General features: G+C 40.1%; 1 protein-coding gene across 5 annotated transcripts in view; it reads left to right on the top strand.

Annotated features, from left to right (window-relative positions):
* Positions 1-19,394, top strand: part of si:zfos-1056e6.1 (uncharacterized protein LOC107988029 homolog) — a 58,148-nt gene extending 38,754 nt beyond the window's left edge. For 3 of the 5 annotated variants that reach the window (XM_052013022.1, XM_052013024.1, XM_052013020.1), the window contains 5 exons: positions 2,082-2,132; positions 5,660-5,775; positions 6,255-6,279; positions 7,218-7,414; positions 18,545-19,394. In XM_052013022.1, the coding sequence (XP_051868982.1) occupies positions 2,082-2,132; positions 5,660-5,775; positions 6,255-6,279; positions 7,218-7,367 (342 nt within the window). In that variant the 3' untranslated portion in view covers positions 7,368-7,414; positions 18,545-19,394. Of the gene's footprint in view, positions 1-2,081; positions 2,133-5,659; positions 5,776-6,254; positions 6,280-7,217; positions 7,415-18,544 lie in introns of those variants that run through there. The other 2 variants (XM_052013021.1, XM_052013025.1) reach the window with 2 other exon arrangements.
* The last annotated feature ends 438 nt before the right edge of the window (positions 19,395-19,832 follow it).

Here is a 19,832-nt window from a genome sequence, read left to right as displayed (position 1 = left end):
TTACCAAAATCTATAACCTCACATTTCTCTGCATTATACTGAATCAGTCAAAAATTGGCCCACTCACTTAGTCTGTTGGCAGATTTTTGTGTCCTCTTCACAACTTAGTTTTCCATATATGTTTGAATGATCAGCAAACATTAATGTAATACATGTGGTTCCTTCATCGAATTTAAATAGCTGAGGCCCCAGAACTGATTACTTTGCCACTGCATTGATTACATTTTGCCATCCTGAAATGGCCCATTTATCTTTCTGTTCTCTGTTAGTTAACCAAAGTTCTAAATATGCTGATATATGTTCCTCATTACCATGAGCTTTTGTGCACTAACTTTCTATGCATCACCATATCAAATGCCTTTTCAAAATCCAAATACACCACACCGTGGGTCCCTTTTTGCACATGCTGCTAAATGCACCTGTAAAGAACTATATTAATTTTGTCAAATATAATTTCCCTTACAAAAAATCATATTGACTCTCTTTCGTTATGAGTTTCTTATTTCTTATCCACAAAGGTGATGGCTTTATCCATCCATCTAACCATCCATCCATTTATCCACCTATCCATCTATTTATTCATCTATCTCTATACTTCACCTGGCTTGATTGTTGCTTGTAATGGGAAGCATTCTAGTTTCCAGCACTAATATGTTTCAGCCTGAAGAGAAAGAAATAAAGATCTGATGTTCAACACAAATGTTAATTTGTAGGAAACTGAATATGCACTCTCCAGCTTATGCGAATGGATAGCAAAGGATGTGATAAACCATGGTTCATGCAATTATTATATGATTCCATACATTTGTTGCATTTTATTATTTATTGGAAGCAATTCAGAGAATGTTACCAGACTAATACTGGAAATGGCAGGTCTTAGAACATAGAACATCGAACAACACAGCACAGGAATAGGCCCTTTGGCCCACAGACTAATTAAACTAATAATTAAATGCCTAACTAAATGAATCCCTTCTGCCTACACGATGTCTATATCTCTGCATTCTCTGCACATTCATGGGCCTATCTAAAGGCCTTTTAAATGCCTCTATCGTATTTGCCTCCATTACCACCCCTGGCAGTGCATTCCAGGCACCCACCACTCTTTGTGTTAAAAAAAACTTTCCCTGTACATCTCCTTTGAATTTACACCTTCTCACCTTAAATGTATATCCAGTAGTATTAGCCATTTCAACCCTAGGAAGAAGATACCGGTGTCTATCTATGCCTCTCATAATCTTATAAACTTCTATCAAGTCTCCACTTAGCCTCCGCTGCTCCAGTTTGTCCAATCCAAGTTTGTCCAACCTCTCCTTATTACACATGCCCCCTAATTCAGGCAATATCCTGGTAAACCTATTTTGCACCCTGTCCAAAGCTTCAGGTTGGACAGGCTGAGGTTTTCAATAGAAAGGACACTGCATAATAGAAAAGATGTGATTATGCGGCGACCAGAATTGAATGCAATACTCCAGATACGGCCTAACCAGAGTTTTATAAAGGTGTAACATGACTTATTATAAGGAGAGATTGGACAGACGAGGCTTCGTCTGCTGGAGTTTAGAAGAGTGAGAAAGGTCTTGATTCGGGCTTTGGGCAAGGTGGACACAGAGTGGATATTTCCTCTTGTGGGAGAATCTAGAACTAGAGGTCACCATTTAACAATAAGGAATCACCAGATTTAAGACAGAGAGATGAATTGATTTTTTTTCTCTCAGAATTGAATTTTTGGAAACCTCTTCCTTAAATGTCAGTGGAAGCAGAATCTTTGAATGTTTTTAAGTCAGGTTCAGATAGATCCTTGATAAGCAAGGGGGTGAAAGGTTAATTTTGGTAGACTGGAATGTCAAGTTGGGGTCACTATCAGATCTGCCATGATTTTATTGAATGATGGAACAGACTTGAGGGGTCGAGTGGCCAACTCCTGTGCCTAATTCATATGTTTGTAATACTTCTCTCAATTATAGATTTCATTAATAAAGTAAGATTCTTGTACAGTTATGTTTTCACTGAGGTATGAAATTGGTTAAAAAATGTAAGATTAAAAGTGCAAATATGGTGACCTCTCCGTATTCTTTCAGGAAATGGGGCTGTTGAACCAGAAGCTACATTTCTTAGATCAGAGAATGCAGGTAAGTGAGTAGGGCTACACATTAAAGACATTTGAGAATGTCTGGAACTTACTAAGTGAAATATTGACCAGCCCTGATAATAGGTCCGAGGAATCCAGGTCCATGAATAACCCCCACTCAATTGTTATACCGGCAGGAAACACACTAAGTTATTGCTCCCTTTTAATTGATTATTGAATGCAGCCATTGCTCACCAGAAGCAGCTTCCATTAAAGCACTGACTTCAGCAGTGCAAACCTAAACAGCTGCCTTTGTAGCCCTGGATGACTTGGTTAAATGGCCTTCCAGTCTGTTCCCTATTTAATCAGTTGGATTGCTGAAGCTTTGCCTGTGAGATTGGCAGTAATTTAAGTAGCCTAAGAAACCCACTATCTTTCCTTGGATAACACCATTCCTGGTTTGTCCCTGCCTCTCAACCAGTGAATTGCTGTTGACTATTAGTCAGTTCACCCATTGTCTGATCTAAAGCCAAGTCTGGGTCTGAGGTTACTCAGAATTGCTCTCAATCTGGAATTCCTCATTTGAACTTCATTAGGTTTTCACCAGCCCCATCACAGGTGTTGGGGAACATAAAGCATATGTACAAGATTAGTGAGTTTATCTTTGTATTCATTCTGCAGTAGCTGAGTTCAGAAAATTGCATTAAAATATGCATTTTCTGATGCCTTTTATTGGTATTGTTGGAATAATGATGTGCCAGTCAGTGATGGAGGAAATGTATTGAATAGTGAAATGAGAGATGTGGTTGAGATTACTTGTATGATCATGAATTCTTTAATAACCTACAGCCAGAACAGAAACAGTTAGTCATGGAGTAATACAGCACGGATACAGGCCCTTTGGCCCAACCAGTCCATGCTGACTACGGTGCCCACCCAGCTAGTCCCAATTTCCTGCGTTCAGCCCATATCCCTCTAAGCCCTACCCTTGCATGTACCCATCCAAGTGCTTCTTAAATGATACTATTGTACCTGCCTCAACCACTTCCTCTGGCAGCTCATTCCATATACTCACCACCCTCTGCGTGAAAAAGTTGCCCCTCAGGTCCCTTTTAAATCTTTCTCCTCTCACCCTAAATCTATGCCCCCTAGTTTTAGACTGCCCTACCCTGGGTAAAATACTGCTACTATCCATCTTATCTGTGCTCCTCATGATTTTATAAACCTCTATAAGGTCACCCTTCGTTCTCCTACGTTCCAAGGAATAAAGACCTAGCCTGTCCAACATCACCCTATAACTCAGGCTCTCTATCCTGGCAACATACTCGTAAATCTTTTCTGCACTCTTCCCAGTTTAACCACATTTTTCCTATAACAGGGTGACCAAAACTGTACACAGTACTCCAAGAACGCCTTCACAAACGACTTGTACAGCTGCAACATAATGTCCCAACTTCTATACTCAGTGCTCTGATTGTTGAAGATCAGTGTGCTAAACGCCTTTTTCATCACCCTGTCTACCTGTGACGCTACTTTCAATGACCTATGCACTTGTACTTCTAGGTCCCTCTGTTCCATTACACTCCCTAATGCCCTACCATTCATAGTATCAGTCCTACGCTGGTTTTATTTTCCAAGATGCATCACTTTGCACTTATCTGTATTGAAATCCATTTGCCACTCCTCAGCCCACTTCCCTAACTGACCAAGGTCCCCCTGTAATCTATGATAACCTTCTTCACTAACAACACCTCCTAATTCACATCATCCACAAACTTACTGATCAAGCCTTGTACATTTGCATCCAAATCATTTATATAAAAAACAAATAACAAGGGTCCCAGCAAGGACCCTTGTGGCACACAACTCGTCACCGGCCTCCAATCTGAGAAACAACCTCCAACCACCACCTTCTGTGTCCTACCTCTGAGCCAATTTTGAACTTAACTAGTTCTCCCTGGATTCCATGGGACATAACCTTCCAGACCAGCCTACCATGCAGGACCTTGTCGAAGGCTTTGCTAAAGTTCAAATAGACAACATCCACTGCCCTACCTTCATCTAGCTTTTTGGTTACCTCTTCAAAAAACTTAAAAAGATTCATCAAGCACGGCTTTCCATGCACAAAGCCAAGCTGACTCCTCCTAATCAGATTTTTTCTATCCAAATGCTAGTAGATCTGTCCCTCAGAATTCCCTCCAGTAACTTCTCCACTACTGATGTCAGGCTGACCAGCCTGTAGTTCCCTGGCTTGTCCTTGATTCCTGTTGAGACAACAGGTTGATTCCTGCAGTTTCTTGCTTTCTGTGTGCCCACCCACTGTTGCACTTCCTCCTCCTCCATTTCAACATTCTTTGAAGGGCACATTGGAACAAAGGAACCTGGATATTTTTGAGCATAAATCCTTGAAAGTTGAAGGGCATGCTGAATGCTTACTTAAGCTTATGGTATTTTGAGATTTCTAAATAGAGACATACAGTGCAAAAGCAGGAAGGTTATGCCATACTCATATAAAACTGGCTAGATTATAACTGGAGCATTGTGTTTGATCAAGGTCATCTAATTTCAGGAAGGAAGTGAAGGTATTGTAGAGAGTATAGAAAATATTTACTGAAATAATTTCAGGGATAAGGGATTTCAGCTAAATGTCCAAACCAGAAAAAACTTGGTTTGTTCTTCTTGGAGTGATGAGGGTGGAGAGGAGATCTAATAGAGTTGTATTAGATCATGATTGATTTAGGTAGAATAAATTCAGGAAAGTTGTCATTAACAGATGATTCAAATACTGGAGCATGGATTTAAGATTTTGGGTAAAAGATACAAGGAGGATGCAAGGAAACCCTTTATTTATGGATAATGTTGTTGAGATTTAGAATTTGCTGCTAGTAAGGGTAGTGGAAGTAGAATAAATCAACACCTTCAAAAGGAAATTGGACAGGAACTTGTCGGGCTATAGAGAAAGAGTAGGGAATGGGAGTGATCAGATTGCTCTGCCAGGCAGCATCAGAGGGTTGATTGGCTGACTGGCCTCTTTCTGTCCCATAAATGTACTAGGATTGGTGTCTTCCCCTGCTTTGAATGATTACAATGGGCTTATAATTGAATTACCCCTGGCTAGGGAATTATTCCTGACTAGGGAATTTTAGTAAATGACAAAAGACCAGAATTCCTTATACTGAGGTGAAGCAGCTTAATCATAACAGGTGACATTAAGAAACCCTTCCCTTTCTCTCTACCCCTTTTTTCCACAAACTGAACCCACCTTACTAATGCCCAAAGATTTGATGGGGCATGACTTCCAGTTGCTGATAAATCACTTTTCCCAGACTGAAACTTCTTTGTGACTGGGAGATCTTAAAAGTAGGTTATTCTGATATTACAAAATTGCTTTCAAAGAAACAAAATGCTTAAAAAAGAATAAAACATTAGAATAATTGCACATTTGTTTTGATAGAGTATGACTGCAGGAAATGTCCAGAGCTGGCTCTCTACCTTGGGAAATCGCAAAGCGGGATTAGAACAAATGTAAAGGATAAAAAATTTTGGCCAAATATAATTGCTAATGTCTAAATTTCATCTTACTTCTAGCAAACTGAGGAAGAATCAGGGCAGGTCCTAGAAATCAGAAGACCCAGAAAATGTAATGAATTTAAGGACACAAAGCTGCTGGCAAATGACAAGTTCTCCTTAAAATTGATATCTAGGTAAAAAGGCTAACATGTTGGCTATTTTATGGTTGGGACAATTAGAGTCAGAAGGCTGAACCTGGGGATTGTACCCCGCATTCAGAAGTGGCCAAAACTGGAGTTCAAGACTCAAGGCGAAGGGAAGCATTGGGTTGTGGAGATGTGTGTGATGCAGTTTGTGGGGGAGAGGAAGGTCAAATTTAGAGCTTGGAGTTGACCTTGGTATTTGAAGTGAGGTCTGCAATTACAGAAGCTGGGGAGATCAACTGCAATTGTCAGAAAGGAGACAGAAGAGACATTCATTCTTAAGTTACAGAATGTAGTTTTAGAAAGACTGAGAGATAAATGCTCCAGTTTGGATATTTTAAAGTAATTAATGCTTGGCCTATTGTTACTGTAATTTCTCATAATTTAATTATGTGAGTTTACCAAAAGATACATATTTGTATATTTTCTCATTAAGGGGTTTCAGTGACATCTCTTTTCTTCTCTCCTAGGTTGCTGATTCCCACAGTTGGAAAGGCATGTTTAAATATCCACCACTCTGGTGAATCCTCCAGATCCAGCAACCAGTTATCTTTATATTTACTTAACAAATACAAAAAAAAATTGGAGAAGAAATTTGTCTTCTGTACTTGTGTTAAGTAGCATGTAATAACAAATCCACTCTGCATTTCAGGTTCTGAAATTTGGTTTCATTAACTTCAAAATTATAATGTAATATTATCATGTAATAGAGAATATGTAGTCTTTTGGAATATTTGTAAATGTGATATTACAGGAGTTTCTTGACTGTCAAACTGTTTTAATGTCTTTCATAAAATATTGTTCTTGCAGGCTCAAAGCAGCATTTAGAAAAACTAAAAAAAGACATGCTATAAATTTGTTCATAAAACTCCAGAAAAAGTGCAGTGTATTGCAGTGCAGTGCAGTTCAAAAAAAGTATCAGGTTAGCCCAGAGAGAGCAATTTTGTGCACATTTCTGGATGCCTTAGGTTGAATTGATAAGTTCAGCTCCTCATTTCTCAGTGGATTTGGTACTGAGCACTTTTTTCTGATGTAAATCTCCCACAGATAACGTCAACAGTAGATCAATGCACAAAGTGCGTCTGCAGTAGCTAGGCTGAGAAAAGAGAATTCTTACATACTCACAGAACAACCACAGTTTCTCTCTGTTACTTATGAAGCCATGGGCCAATACATTATTTGTCCTCATTGAGATCCCTGACCTCCAACAATCTAAATAAACAACCCCACATGTATCCCTAGACTGCTCTGTTTATGGAGATCATTATCATGTCAGTCATATCTATCAAATTTCAGAATCACTTCAGGTTGTTGTTGCTGTTCTCAGCTACATTTCAGAGTTTCTGGTTTATTGCTATATTAAGGAAGTCAATTAAGCTCCATGCTCAAGGAAAGGGGGCTTCATTGGGCTGAACTCTACTTTCCTCTTGCAGGTATCTTGTAAGGGTCAGTGCATCTCTGACTTCCGTGCCTGTGCACTGTATCTTGGAAGTCAGGAATATGTGGGAGATCGGATGACCCTGAGTACAAGTGTGGAGCACAAAAAGCCTGCCTCCAACCTTTTACCTTGTTGCCCACCATGATTGTTGTATATAGCCCATGAATAGTGTCACTGACCTGGATGTAAAAGGTAACTGAGGACAATTTTATTTTATTTCTATTTTAGTTAACAATGATATTTTAATTAATATTTATTATTTAAAATGTTTTGATATTAGATTTATAGCCTTTTAACTTGGCGTATTTGTAGGCATCAGATACATTTGGAAATAGATGAAAAGACTTTTGACTCTACATGCCATGAAAAACCTGTCAGAGCAGGCTGGGGAGATGGGGGTGGACAAGGTAGGGCCTCAGGATTTGCTGCTTGAGGACAGTCACAGCTGGTGGACCAGTTGGCTTCACAGGATGGCTGCAGCAGCGAAATTTGGACCTCAATTAGATTTGCGGAATTGCAGACGCTTAGTGCAGCCACAGGGGCTGAGCACAGGTGAGCAGGCAAAGTCAAGCATGATCCAGTCCACGTAATTTTCCTCAGCCCACAGGAATAAGCAGAGGTGACATCGGCATTTACCTGAATTGTAGGCTTGAACTCATGTCCATACAGAGATCTGCCTGGCAGCCTCGTGGGTGGGAAGCTTGGTTGTGGCCTTGAATTGTCTGTCTAATACTACCTCTTTGAACATGCCTTCAGTGGGCAGTGTTGTTCGCCACCCTGTCCAGATCCTTTCGATAGTCTGGCAGCACTCTCTGACTCCACTCTCATTGCAGCATCCATTCATTCAGCGGCAACACTCTATAGTAGATGGAAAAGGGTGGCTTATATTGTGATACTTAAAGAGAGTTGGCTGCAAAGAGAGCATTGGCTGTGGATCATAGTGAGAGATGCAAGAACTTTCAAGGTATCTAGGGAATGCCATGCTGAAATCAATACTCACAGTTTCTATCTGACATTACAGAAAGATCCAACAAAAGTTCTGTGAACCTCATAAATGAAGTTCTTAACTTCATTTGGGGGGGAGAAGGGGGGGAAGAAGAGGAGAAGGGGTGGCGTTACTGGTCAGGGATACTATTAAAGCTGCAGAAAGGGTGGATAATGTAGAAGGATCCTCTATAGAGTCAGTTTGGGTGGAAGTTAGGAACAAGCAAGGAGCAGTTACTCTACTGGGAGTATTCTATAGGCCTCCTGGTAGCAGCAAGGATACTGAGGAGCAGATTGGGAGGCAGATTTTGGAAAGGTGCAAGAATAACAGGGTTTTTATTATGGGAGACTTCACCTTCCCATATATTGATTGGCACCTGCTTAGTACCAAAGGTTTAGACAGGGCAGAGTTTGTTAAGTGTGTCCAGGACGGATTCCTGTCACAGTATGTTGACAGGCTGACTAGAGGGAATGCCATATTAGATCTAGTTTTAGGTAATGAACCAGGTCAGGTGACAGATCTCTCAGTGGGTGAGCATTTGGGGGACAGTGACCACTGCTCCCTAACCTTTAGCATTGTCATGGATGAGGATAGGAGCAAAGAGGACAGGAAGATATTTAATTGGGGAAGGGCAAATGATGAGGCCATAAGGCTAGAACTTGGGAGTGTAAATTGGGATGACATTTTTGAAGGGAAATGTACTATGGAGATGTGGTCGTTGTTCAGGGATCTCTTGCAGGATGTTAGGGCTAAATTTGTCCTGGTGAGGCAGAGAAAGAATGGCAGTGTGAAGGAACTATGGGTGACAAGAGAGGTGGAACAACTAGTTAGGAGGAAGAAGGCAGCATACATAAGGTTTAGGAAGCAAGAATCAGATAGGTCTCTTGAGGAATATAAGGTAGCAACGAAGGAACTTAAGAAGGGGCTGAAGAGAGCAAGAAGGGGACATGAAAAGGCCTTGGCAAGTAGGATTAAGGAAAATCCCAAGGCTTTTTTCACTTATGTGAAGAGCAGAAGGATGACGAGAGTAAAGGTAGGACCAATTAGAGACAAAGGTGGGAAGATGTGCCTGGAAGCTGTGGAAGTGGGTGAGGTCCTCAATGAATACTTCTCTTCAGTATTCACCAAGGAGAGGGGCCTTGATGATGCTGAGGACAGTATTGGTAAGGGTAATGTTCTGGAGCATGTCGATATCAAGAGGGAGGATGTGCTGGAGCTGTTAGAAAATATTAGGAGGGATAAGTTCCCGGGACCTGACGGAATATTCCCCAGGCTGTTCCGCGGGGTGAGGGAGGAGATTGCTGAACCATTGGCTAGGATCTTTGAGTCCTCGTTGTCCACGGAACCAGAGGATTGGAGGGTGGCAAATGTTGTCCCCTTATTCAAAAAAGGTAGTAGGATAGTCCAGGGAATTATAGACCAGTGAGCCTTACATCTGTGGTGGGCAAGCTGTTGGAAAGAATTCTTAGAGATAGGACCCATGGGCATTTAGAGAATCATGGTCTGATCAGGGACAGCCAGCATGACTTTGTGAAGGGCATATCATGTCTCACAAGCCTGATAGGGTTCTTTGAGGAGGTTATCAGGAAGATTGATGAGGGTAGTGCAGTAGATATGGTCTACATGGATTTTAGTAAGGTATTTGACAAGGTTCCACATGGTAGGCTTCTTCAGAAGGTAAGAGGCCATGGGATCCAGGGATGCTTGGCCGTGTGGATTCAGAATTGGCTTGCCTGTAGAAAGCAGAGGGTTGTGGTGGAGGGAGTGCATTCAGATTGGAGGGCTGTGACTAGCGGTGTCCCACAAGGATCGGTTCCGGGATCTCTGCTTTTCGTGATTTTTTATTAATGACTTGGATGAGGGGGTAGAAGGGTGGGTTGGCAAGTTTACAGACGACACAAAGGTTGGTGGTGTTGTGCATAGTGTGGAGGACTGTCAAAGATTGCAGAAGGACATTGATAGGATGCAGAGCTGGACTGAGAAGTGGCAGATGGAGTTCAATCCGGAGAAGTGTGAGGTGGTACACTTTGGAAGGACAAGTGTACTTCAAGGTGGAGTACAAAGTTCATGGCAGGATTCTGGGTAGTGTGGAAGAGTAGAGGGATCTGGGGGTTCATATCCACAGATCCCTGAAAGTTGCCTCACAGGTGGATAGGGTAGTTAAGAAAGCTTATGGGATGTTAGCATTCATAAGTTTAGGAGCTGCGAGGTAATGATGCAGCTTTACAAAACTCTGGTTAGACCACTCTTAGAGTACTGTGTCTAGTTCTGGTTGCCTCATTGTAGGAAGGATGTGGAAGCGTTGGAAAGGGTGCAGAGCAGATTTACCAGGATGCTGCCTGGTATAGAGAGTATGCATTATGAGGAGAGACAAAGGGAGCTAGGACTTTACTCTTTGGAGAGAAGGAGGATGAGGGGAGACATGATAGAGTTATACAAAACATTAAGAGGAATAGATAGAGTAGACAGCCAGTGCGTCTTTCCCAGGGCACCAGTGTTCAATACAAGAGGGCATGACTTTAAAGTAATGGGTGGGAAGTTCAAGGGAGATATCGGAGGGAGGTTTTTTATGCAGAGAGTGGTTAGGGCATGGAATGCGCTGCCTGGGGCGGTGGTGGAGGCAGGTACTTTGGTCAAATTCAAGAGATTGCTAGTTAAGCATATGGAGGAATTTAAAATAGAGGGATATGTGGTAGGAAGGGCTTAGATAGTCTTAGGTGAGGTTTAAAGGTCAGCACAACATTGTGGGCCGAAGAGCCTGTATTGTGCTGTACTGTTCTATGCTTCTATGATACAATCTCTGTGTGACCCTCAAGAACAGTATTAGGGTGACACACAATACTGTTTTAATGCCAGAATTTAGGGTGGAGTAAAATTGAGCATATAATGGGAGAATCTGGGGGGAGTTGAATGTGGGTAGGATAGTTTATAGGTGAAATTAGTGGGGAGGGGGATTACTCTGTGAGCTGGCATAAAATCAATGTAAGTCACACTCTGATCTTCAGGGAAAACAATGGAAAATCTACCATGACAGCTAGCAAATAATTTGGAATATTGCAGATATGAGGCAGACAAGAAAATAAGGAACAGAAACATAAGTGCGACCCTTCAGGGTGTAACATGTCAATATCCATTCATTCAGAACAGATTGCCTGACGTTAAATGACAGGACAAGCCATACCTTTGTTTAACTGGGTTCTGGGCTGTTTCCTGAGAATTTAGTACATTCTTGTTAAAGCTGCAATGGATTTGTACTGAAAACTTCAAATGATATTTGTGCCCAGGAATTCATTTTCTTGTGATGAGTGATTTTCCATTCAATCTCACAAAATCTGTTCTGAGTGATGTTGACCTGTCATGCCCTGAGGGGTTTTGGGTGGAAATTCCATAATATTTGTGGCCAATGTCTCATGCATTTTGCCAAGAGCATTTCTCATCAAAATTTGTTGACACCCTTGTTATCTTTTTAGGATTGTAGAATTTAACCTATATCAGAAACATTTGTGAACAGTAAAAGCCAAGAAATTCATGGAAATTACACCATATTCTTAAGAGCATAACAGAATAAGAGCTGGAGCAGGCCATATATCCTGTTGAAACTGCACTGTTCAATATGCTAATGCTGCAATTGGGGCACTATGCTCACAGAGGTCAGCTCTGCTAAATGGAGATCAAGGTTACTGTAAACCTGGACATACTAACCTCAGGATCATTCCAGGCAGCAGGTGCTGTGCAATAGCACATTTCCCAGTCTTTTGCACATGGCAGTATTTGGGAGTTCACTGCCTTTGGTATTGAATTACCAGGATTTCCATGCTGAGAGATTACTATCTGACTCACATTCTACACTTAACCTGCATTAGTCCTCTTCTACAATTGTCTCTTTAAACCTTAACTCTTGTCTAAGTGAAACCAGCAAAAAGCTTTTACCAACCCTTTCATAGCAACTAACTTCATCAAACTAACCAGCTTTGCCGAAGGCACAAAGCATAGCTGAAATGTATGTACACCAATAATAAAGATACCAGGAATTGATGACAAATTTCAAGCCTTACAAAGGATTCTGTGCCCAAAATGTCCAGTCACTCTTAATGGCTTTGAGCCAATGAAAAGCATCATTGCGATAGCTTCAGCAGCAGTGCAGTGTTCAAGGGTTTTTCTCAATATATAGCCCAATCAAGTGTTCTCATTTAGGAGTCTGGGCTGATTAAAGTCTCCATATTTGATATGGGAATACCATAAAAAAAAACAATAGCTAGCTTCAGCACCAGTCAAACTTGAAAGGCTTTAGGTAAGTGGCTCTCAGCTAAATCACAAGAGAGTCAGCAGGTACTTAATGCTTTTCAGTGCACTGCTGAATTGAGAGGAATGTTTTGTCTGAGGGCCTAATTCTTGACCTTGCTGCCAGAATTTGCATACTTTCAACAGTGAACTCTCAATGTGTCTTCTTTGAAACACATTTGGTAAATAAATGAATATTAAATGTTATATAACCAAAGATGAGTAAAGCATGGTTGTGGATTTCATCATAGTGTTTGCTATGACCAAGATCACATGCTAATTCAAAATCTCCAAATCTGTGCCAACACAGATAATTATCTCCCATCTTGCAGCAATCTGTCCCCTGATGGCAACTGTGATTCCGTCTGTCTCTGGTTGTCAGCTCTCTGCTCTTAGAAAACTATAACGTGCTCTTGGGTGATGGTTCTGATTGGAGTATTGTGATGTTCCACTGATACACAAAGACCTTAGATGGTCTTGCCTGTTCCTCAATGCAAGTGGAATTTGCTCCATCAGCTGCTGTTCCATTGGTGTGTCAGTATCATCTGCCACAGGTGCCTGCACCATTCCTGACTGGAAACGATACATTCCTGGCTCAATATAAAATTCTGCAAGAGATTGGGGATGAACTCCCACACTCTACCTGATATCTTTTACATCTTGCAAAAGCAATAAAAAAACTAAGTGCTGTCAATCCAAAATAAAAGACTGGGGAGAACAAGCAAGATGGTTGTGATACAGTGGAGATAAAAGAAAATAGATGACAGAGATTGATGTCAACTGAGAGAGGAGGAGAAGGGCTTGTTAGTGACAGCTAATCCGACTGGAGGAAGTGCAAATTGAGGGAGATCAAAGATGTGAGAAAGAGAAAGTACACAGGTGAAAGTGCTGAAACTGTGAGATTAAAAAAAAGCACAGCAGTGTCTGGAAATCTAAAATAAAGGAGAATGGTGGGAAAGCCTACCAGGTTAGGCAGTGTCTCTGGAAAGAAAAACAAGTCACATCAAGACGGCCAGGGACTGAATAGCAAAAATCTGCCAACATGGCAAATCTGAAACAAAAACAGAAAATGTTGGAAGTGCCCAGCAGGCCAGGCAGAATCTGTGGAAGGAGAAGAATCAGTACCTGGGTCAATGACCTCTGACAATACATGGTTATCAACTTGAATTGTGAACTCTAGTTACCTCACTGGAGATGCTGCCCAATGTTACTGCAGGCACCACTTACTGGAAAGGCTGTTTATCTGAAACCTTTGAATTCACTGCTGAACCCAGAGGGTTGTAGTGTGCTTGGTGAGAAGATGAGATACCGTTCTTTCAGCTAATGTTGGAATTCATTGGGATGCTCTAAGAGGCCAAAGAGAGAGAAATCAGAGTGGGAGTAGGATGATGAATTAAAGTGATAGCCAAATGAAAGCTAAGGGTCACCTTTTGGATTGAATGGATATGGTCTATAAGGTGGTCACGAATCTGAAGGGTAGATGAAAACCAGGACATCACATCAGGCAGTCCCGGCAATGTGCCAGGTTTCTGAAGCACCCTTCCCATATGTGCTTAGCTCTCGATATCTCTCCATATCGTATGCAAAATTGTTTTTCTATGCCTCTTTTCTTTCTTTTTCAATCTTTTTATTAGTTTTCAAATTAATACAGATTAGTATATCAATATTTATACATGTAATACAAAGAGATCAGGAGAACAATCATGACATGGATAATCATAAAGAACAATAGAGTATTAAAAAAATCTGTAGATCCAATGATTTGTTAGTGAATGAATATAATATAAAAGAAAAAGATTTATTATAAAATATAAAAGAAAGAAAAAAATCCCAAAAACAATAAGAAAAATTATAAACAATATATCAAACCAAACTAAGCTAAAGAAAAAAATAAAAAAAAACAAACAAAAAAAAACTGGACTAAAGTTTCTCAATAGAAACAGAGCAATATTATGTCGTCAACTCTGTTCCTCTAAATTGAAAGGTTATTATAAGGAGATCTATATCATGTGAAAATATTGAATAAATGGAATCCAAACTTCCTCAAATTTAAGTGAAGGATCAACAGTACCACTCCTAATTTTTTCCAAGTTTAAACATGATATAGTTTGAGAGAACCATTGAAAAGTAGTAGGGGGTATTGGATCCTTCCATTTAAGCAAAATGGATCATTTGGCCATTAATGTAACAAAGGCAATCATATGGTTAGCGGCGGTGGATAGATGGCCAGATTCTATCCTTGGTAAACCAAAAATTGCAGTGATAGGATGAGGTTGTAAATCAATCTTCAATACATTTGAAATAATGTTAAAAATATCTTTCTATGCTTCTAAAGTGACTGCAGCTACTATTGCCAGGTGACTTCCCATGTGAAATGTAACCCATTCATTAGTAGTGTAAAGGCAACATTGGACTCATAGAGTCATACAGCACAGAAACAGGCCTTTTGGCCCAATTGGTCCATGCCAACCAAGATGCCCATCTAAGCTAGACCCATTTGTTCGCATTTGGCCCATAACTTCTAAACTTTTCCTATCCATGTACCTGTCCAAGTGCCTTTTAAATGTTGTTAATGTACCTGCCTGAACCACCTCCTCTGGCAGCTTGTTCCATATACTGACCACCCCTTGTATGAAAATGTTGCCTTTCAGATTCCTATTAAATCTCTCACCTCTCACCTTAAACCTATGTCCTCTAGTTCTTGATTCCCCAATCCTAGGGAAAAGACTGTGCACTTATCCTATTGATGCCTCTCATGATTTTATACACCTCCAGAAAAATCATACCTCTTTCTTCTGCGTTCCAATGCAATTGCAGCCTGTTTTTTAATTAATGGAATAGAATATATGTGTGTTCGGCACTTGTCATTCATGGAAAGTGCTTGGCTATTTCTTGTGTTTTGTGTAGTTCAGGTCAATGAAAGCATTTTCAAATGCAATATTGTACCAATGCTGATGTCATTGATTGCTTCGTACACCACAACCCCCTTACTCAACCACCAACAATTTCTATCAGTGAAGACATATACCAGGCACTCATATGTTGCACTTGCACTGGCACAAGCACACACAGTCAACCATCTTCTGCAGTTTCATCAATGGCCTTCCTTCCATCATAAGATCGGAAGTAGGTATGCTCGCTGATGATTAAGTGACATTCAATTTTATTTGCATCTCCTCTGAAAAAGAAAGCAGATTATGCCTTTATGTTTTCAGACCATGAGCTGATAATTGTAAAGTAATTGACAAGTAATATTCACACCACATGAGTGAGAGAGTTTCAAAAGTTATGAAAATTAATAAAAAAACTGCAGATACTAGAAATCTGGAATAAAAACAGAAAATGCTGGAAAATCTCAGCAGGTTCACCAGCATCTGAGGAAAGAGTCTTTGAGGAAAAGCAAGAAACCAAATATGTTTTAGGTTGCAGAGAAAGAAGAAAGGTGGAGAGAACAATAATAGCGTGGACAGCAAGAGAGGCTGAATGATGCAGGTGGTGCAGGAACAAAAACAGAAAATGTAGGAAACACTCACCAGGTCATGCAGCATCTGTGGAAGGAGAAACAGTTAATGTCTAGGGTTGGGGACGCTTCGCTTGAACCCAGACGCTAAATTTAAACTGTTTCTCCTTTCATAGATGCTGCCTGACTACCTGGTTGTTTCCTGCATTTTCTGTTTTTGTTTCAGATTTTTGCTATCTGGAAGTTCTGATTTTCTTCTACAGTGGTGTTGTCCCTAGCTGAGAGAGGGTGGTGAAGGATTTTTAAATTGTAGTAGCTCTTTCTGGAGGAGATATAAATAAAAGGAAATGAATGGAAAGGTGAGAGAGAAAAGGCATTCCCTGAGCTGTGATGTGCAAAACATCTCTGATATAAAAGGGAATGCTAGAAATGCTTGGGTATAATTTGGTCTCCCTACCTCAGAAAGGATGTACTTGCTATAGAGGGAGGGCAGCAAAGATTCACCAGTCTGCTTCCAGGGATGGCGGGTCTATCATGAGAAGTGATTGAGTAGGCTAGGTCTCTAGATTCTTTAGAGGTTAGATGAATGAGACATGTCCTCACTGAATTGTACAAAATTCCTAGTGGGCGTGACAGGGCAAATATGGGAAGGATGATTTCCCTAGCTGCGGAGTCTAGAATTAGGGGTCATAATTTTAATGTAAAGGCTGCATCATTTAGGACTGAAATGAGAAATTTCTTCACTCAGAGGATGATGAACCATTGAGATTCTCCATTTTGAAGTGCTGAGGAGGCTCAGCCATTGATTGCATTCAGATTGAGAGATTTCTGGATTGTAGAGCAATCAAGTAATAGAAGGAAGGGCACAAAAATGGTGCTGGGATAGATGATCAGCCATTGAATGGCAGAGCAGGCTCAAGGTGCTGAAATGACCATTCCTCATTGTATTTCTTCTGTTAAGTAGCCAGCAGATCAGGCAGCGTCTATGAGGAGAAAGAAACAAAGCTAACTTTACAGCTTGGTGAACTTGCCTCAGAACTGGCAGATGGAAAGTAATGTAACAGGTTAAGCATGTCTGTCTCCACATTTAGGCCAAATACCTTCATGACCCAAATATAACGCTTTTATGTCTTGAAAGGTTACTGGGAAATAGGGAGGAGAATGGAAGGAATGACAAACTTAGACTCCATGATGGGACTTTTACATGCCACTACATGGTACACCTACTAAATATACTGGAATACAGGTCAAGTGTGATAAATAGCATTGCTCTTTCACCCTGCCCTTTGGAGATCTTTCAACAGGTATAAATCATTGCAGCTACCTGTTTTCTCTTCAGATCGGAATCCATTTAGCGAGTTTCCCCAGACAGTTCCTATACACTTTGTCAAAATCATCAGTATCCCACTACAGTCTGATTTACATCATTAGATCCCAATATTTAAGTATTAATGAAGCCAATGATGAGAACCTTGTCCAACTATAAAGTTGCTGATGACGTTATAGAGCAAGATTAGGCTGGTTTGTCAGCCAGGTGAATTTTAACTTTTTCCATGCTCCTTAGCCACTAAGTGAGTGAAGGAAGAATTAAAATTGACAGTGATTCACATCCTCCTGACCTTCACTCGTGCCACGATTCTAGATGTGAAGTCTGATCAAGAGACTTACACTTTCACAACAGGAAATATTTCAGCTGGGCAAATTTGAACCTTAAAAACCCTTCCACCGCACATTTTCTGACGTTGAACCAAGCTCACTTCATTCCATGTTTATATTTACAATTCCTCCATATCGATATTTTTCAGAAGCTTCATAGGATGAAATTCAGGTATTGAATCTATATTTTGTGACAGCATTATGAATATTATAAATATATGGACAATGAAAAGCCACTGGAGATCAGGTGCATATCACTTTCTATCTGTCACTGTTCTCACAGCTGATAAATTTTGCAGAGTCCTGTCAAAGCACTCTGAGGTACCATAGCTTTGGTCAGCTTTTCAAATTATGGTGCAGAGATGCCTTTTACTGTACAGCTGCCATTATAGATTCCCAGCCCTGTTAATGGAGGTACGGTTAGCTACTCTTCTAGCAGGCACTTCTACAAGCCTGCCAATATTCTTACTCCAAAAAATGAGTTATGTTGTGTGGGATTCAGTTCATATTGAAAATGTATTGAGAATGTGATGAAGCAGAAACTCCTGGCTATTTCCCCAGGCCTCAAAAATACTGTGCTGTGCAGCTGTTCTCTCTAGAACAGTATTTTGGTTCCTTTAGTAATTAATAGTTAGAAATACTCAACAGGTGCATCAATATTTTAAAGGAAAAAATGCAGACAACGTTTTAGAGAATAAATTTTTTAATCAAATTTTTTGTAATTTTGTTTTTGAGTAAAAGTTACAAGGTGAAGTGTTAAGCTGAACTATCTCTTTCTAAATGCCGATGAAGTTGCTGTGTGTTTATTGTTGTGAATCCAGTATTTTAAGATTTTCTCCATCCTTTATATTTCTTGCTTGTACTTTACTTTTCTATAACTTCTTTATATTAAGATTCCCTGAGATTGTTGCTAATTTTTTTCTAAACTTTTTATTTGCAGGAAGTAGCATAAACTGTATTGTTGCACATTCCTATTTACCATTAAGAGCTGGAAATCCTATTCCTAAAAATTCATACAACTCATTGTTTTTGGCCAGAGCTGTGGTGACCCAAGAGCCTGAGCAAGAACTTATCAGAAACATGAACTGCTTGAATACAAATTAGTTGATGAACTTTAGAAGCTGTCTAAGGTATGAATAATACTTTGTATGTCAGATACAGTCTGGAAGTTTACATTCTTGTTCATTATCAGCTTCCTACTCCCAGTTATTCTTAATAGATGCAATGTTTGCATCATTCTCTTTGTCACCAGCATGTGCTACTCGTAGTAAATGGATAGTAGGTTTGATTTATGGAGATAGAGATTGATGTGAGCTGTGGAACAGTGGGAGGTAACTTACTGCATTGTGAACTACAAGCTCTTACCAGAAAATTGTATTCCTGTAACCCAGTTTCATGTTTTGTGTAACTTATATTTGTTTAAGAATGATTAATTTTCCTGTGGGAGTTTCATGTTGTTACGCTTATTTATGCTTCCCGACTACTATTGTGTTTAATGTGGGACTTTCAGTAATGGTCACTAGTACCCGGCTGAGAATCACAGTCTCACGCATGAATGGAGTGTGCCAATAACTCCTCCAGTTCTATTGCTTTTCACTTCTGCTGGCTAATTCATTAGTGCTTCATGTCCTTTGTATTTTAAGGTCATTGAGAGGTAAAGTAATGGAATTTGAATGGGCAGACAGTAAGAGTGAAACATAAGTTCAAGTTTTAGTCAGTATATTGGTTCTCTATTGCTATAAACATTCTATTTTCGGATTTTTCGTTGTGGTAGTCTCTTCCATTTTGAATGTAGCTCTCTTTGTAAAAAATATTAAAGTTCATCATATTTGTATGGCTGTATTTAATTGACTGGAAGGCGCAAACAGATTTAACCATTAGTGATTCACCATCATTGCACAATGGCTGACACATCCAGTTGGAATTTTGGACAAAAGCTCCGGCAATGCTGTGTCAACGCAGTACATAAACCATTCTTCCTCATTCTTCCTCAACTTCCTTGCCTTAAAGTAGGGCAAAGTGATGCAATTCCCTCCAAAAGGGTACCCCATTTGTTACAGAGTGATGGCTTAAGAAGAAGTATAGCCTTCCAGAGCTTATTTCCCTCCAAAAGATTAGGAGAAGCCCAGTAGCAAAGCCAAAAATTGGGAAATCCTTTCAACCTTGACAGAAATGCCTGAGGATATATTTTACTTTTAAAGGTGGTCTTTGTTAAAAATGAAAATTAG

This window comes from Pristis pectinata, chromosome 3, assembly GCF_009764475.1.
Source record: "Pristis pectinata isolate sPriPec2 chromosome 3, sPriPec2.1.pri, whole genome shotgun sequence".
In the NCBI taxonomy this organism is placed as follows: domain Eukaryota; kingdom Metazoa; phylum Chordata; class Chondrichthyes; order Rhinopristiformes; family Pristidae; genus Pristis; species Pristis pectinata.
The sequence above is the reverse complement of the archived record's forward strand: the minus strand, read 5'-3'. Positions and strand labels throughout refer to the sequence as shown.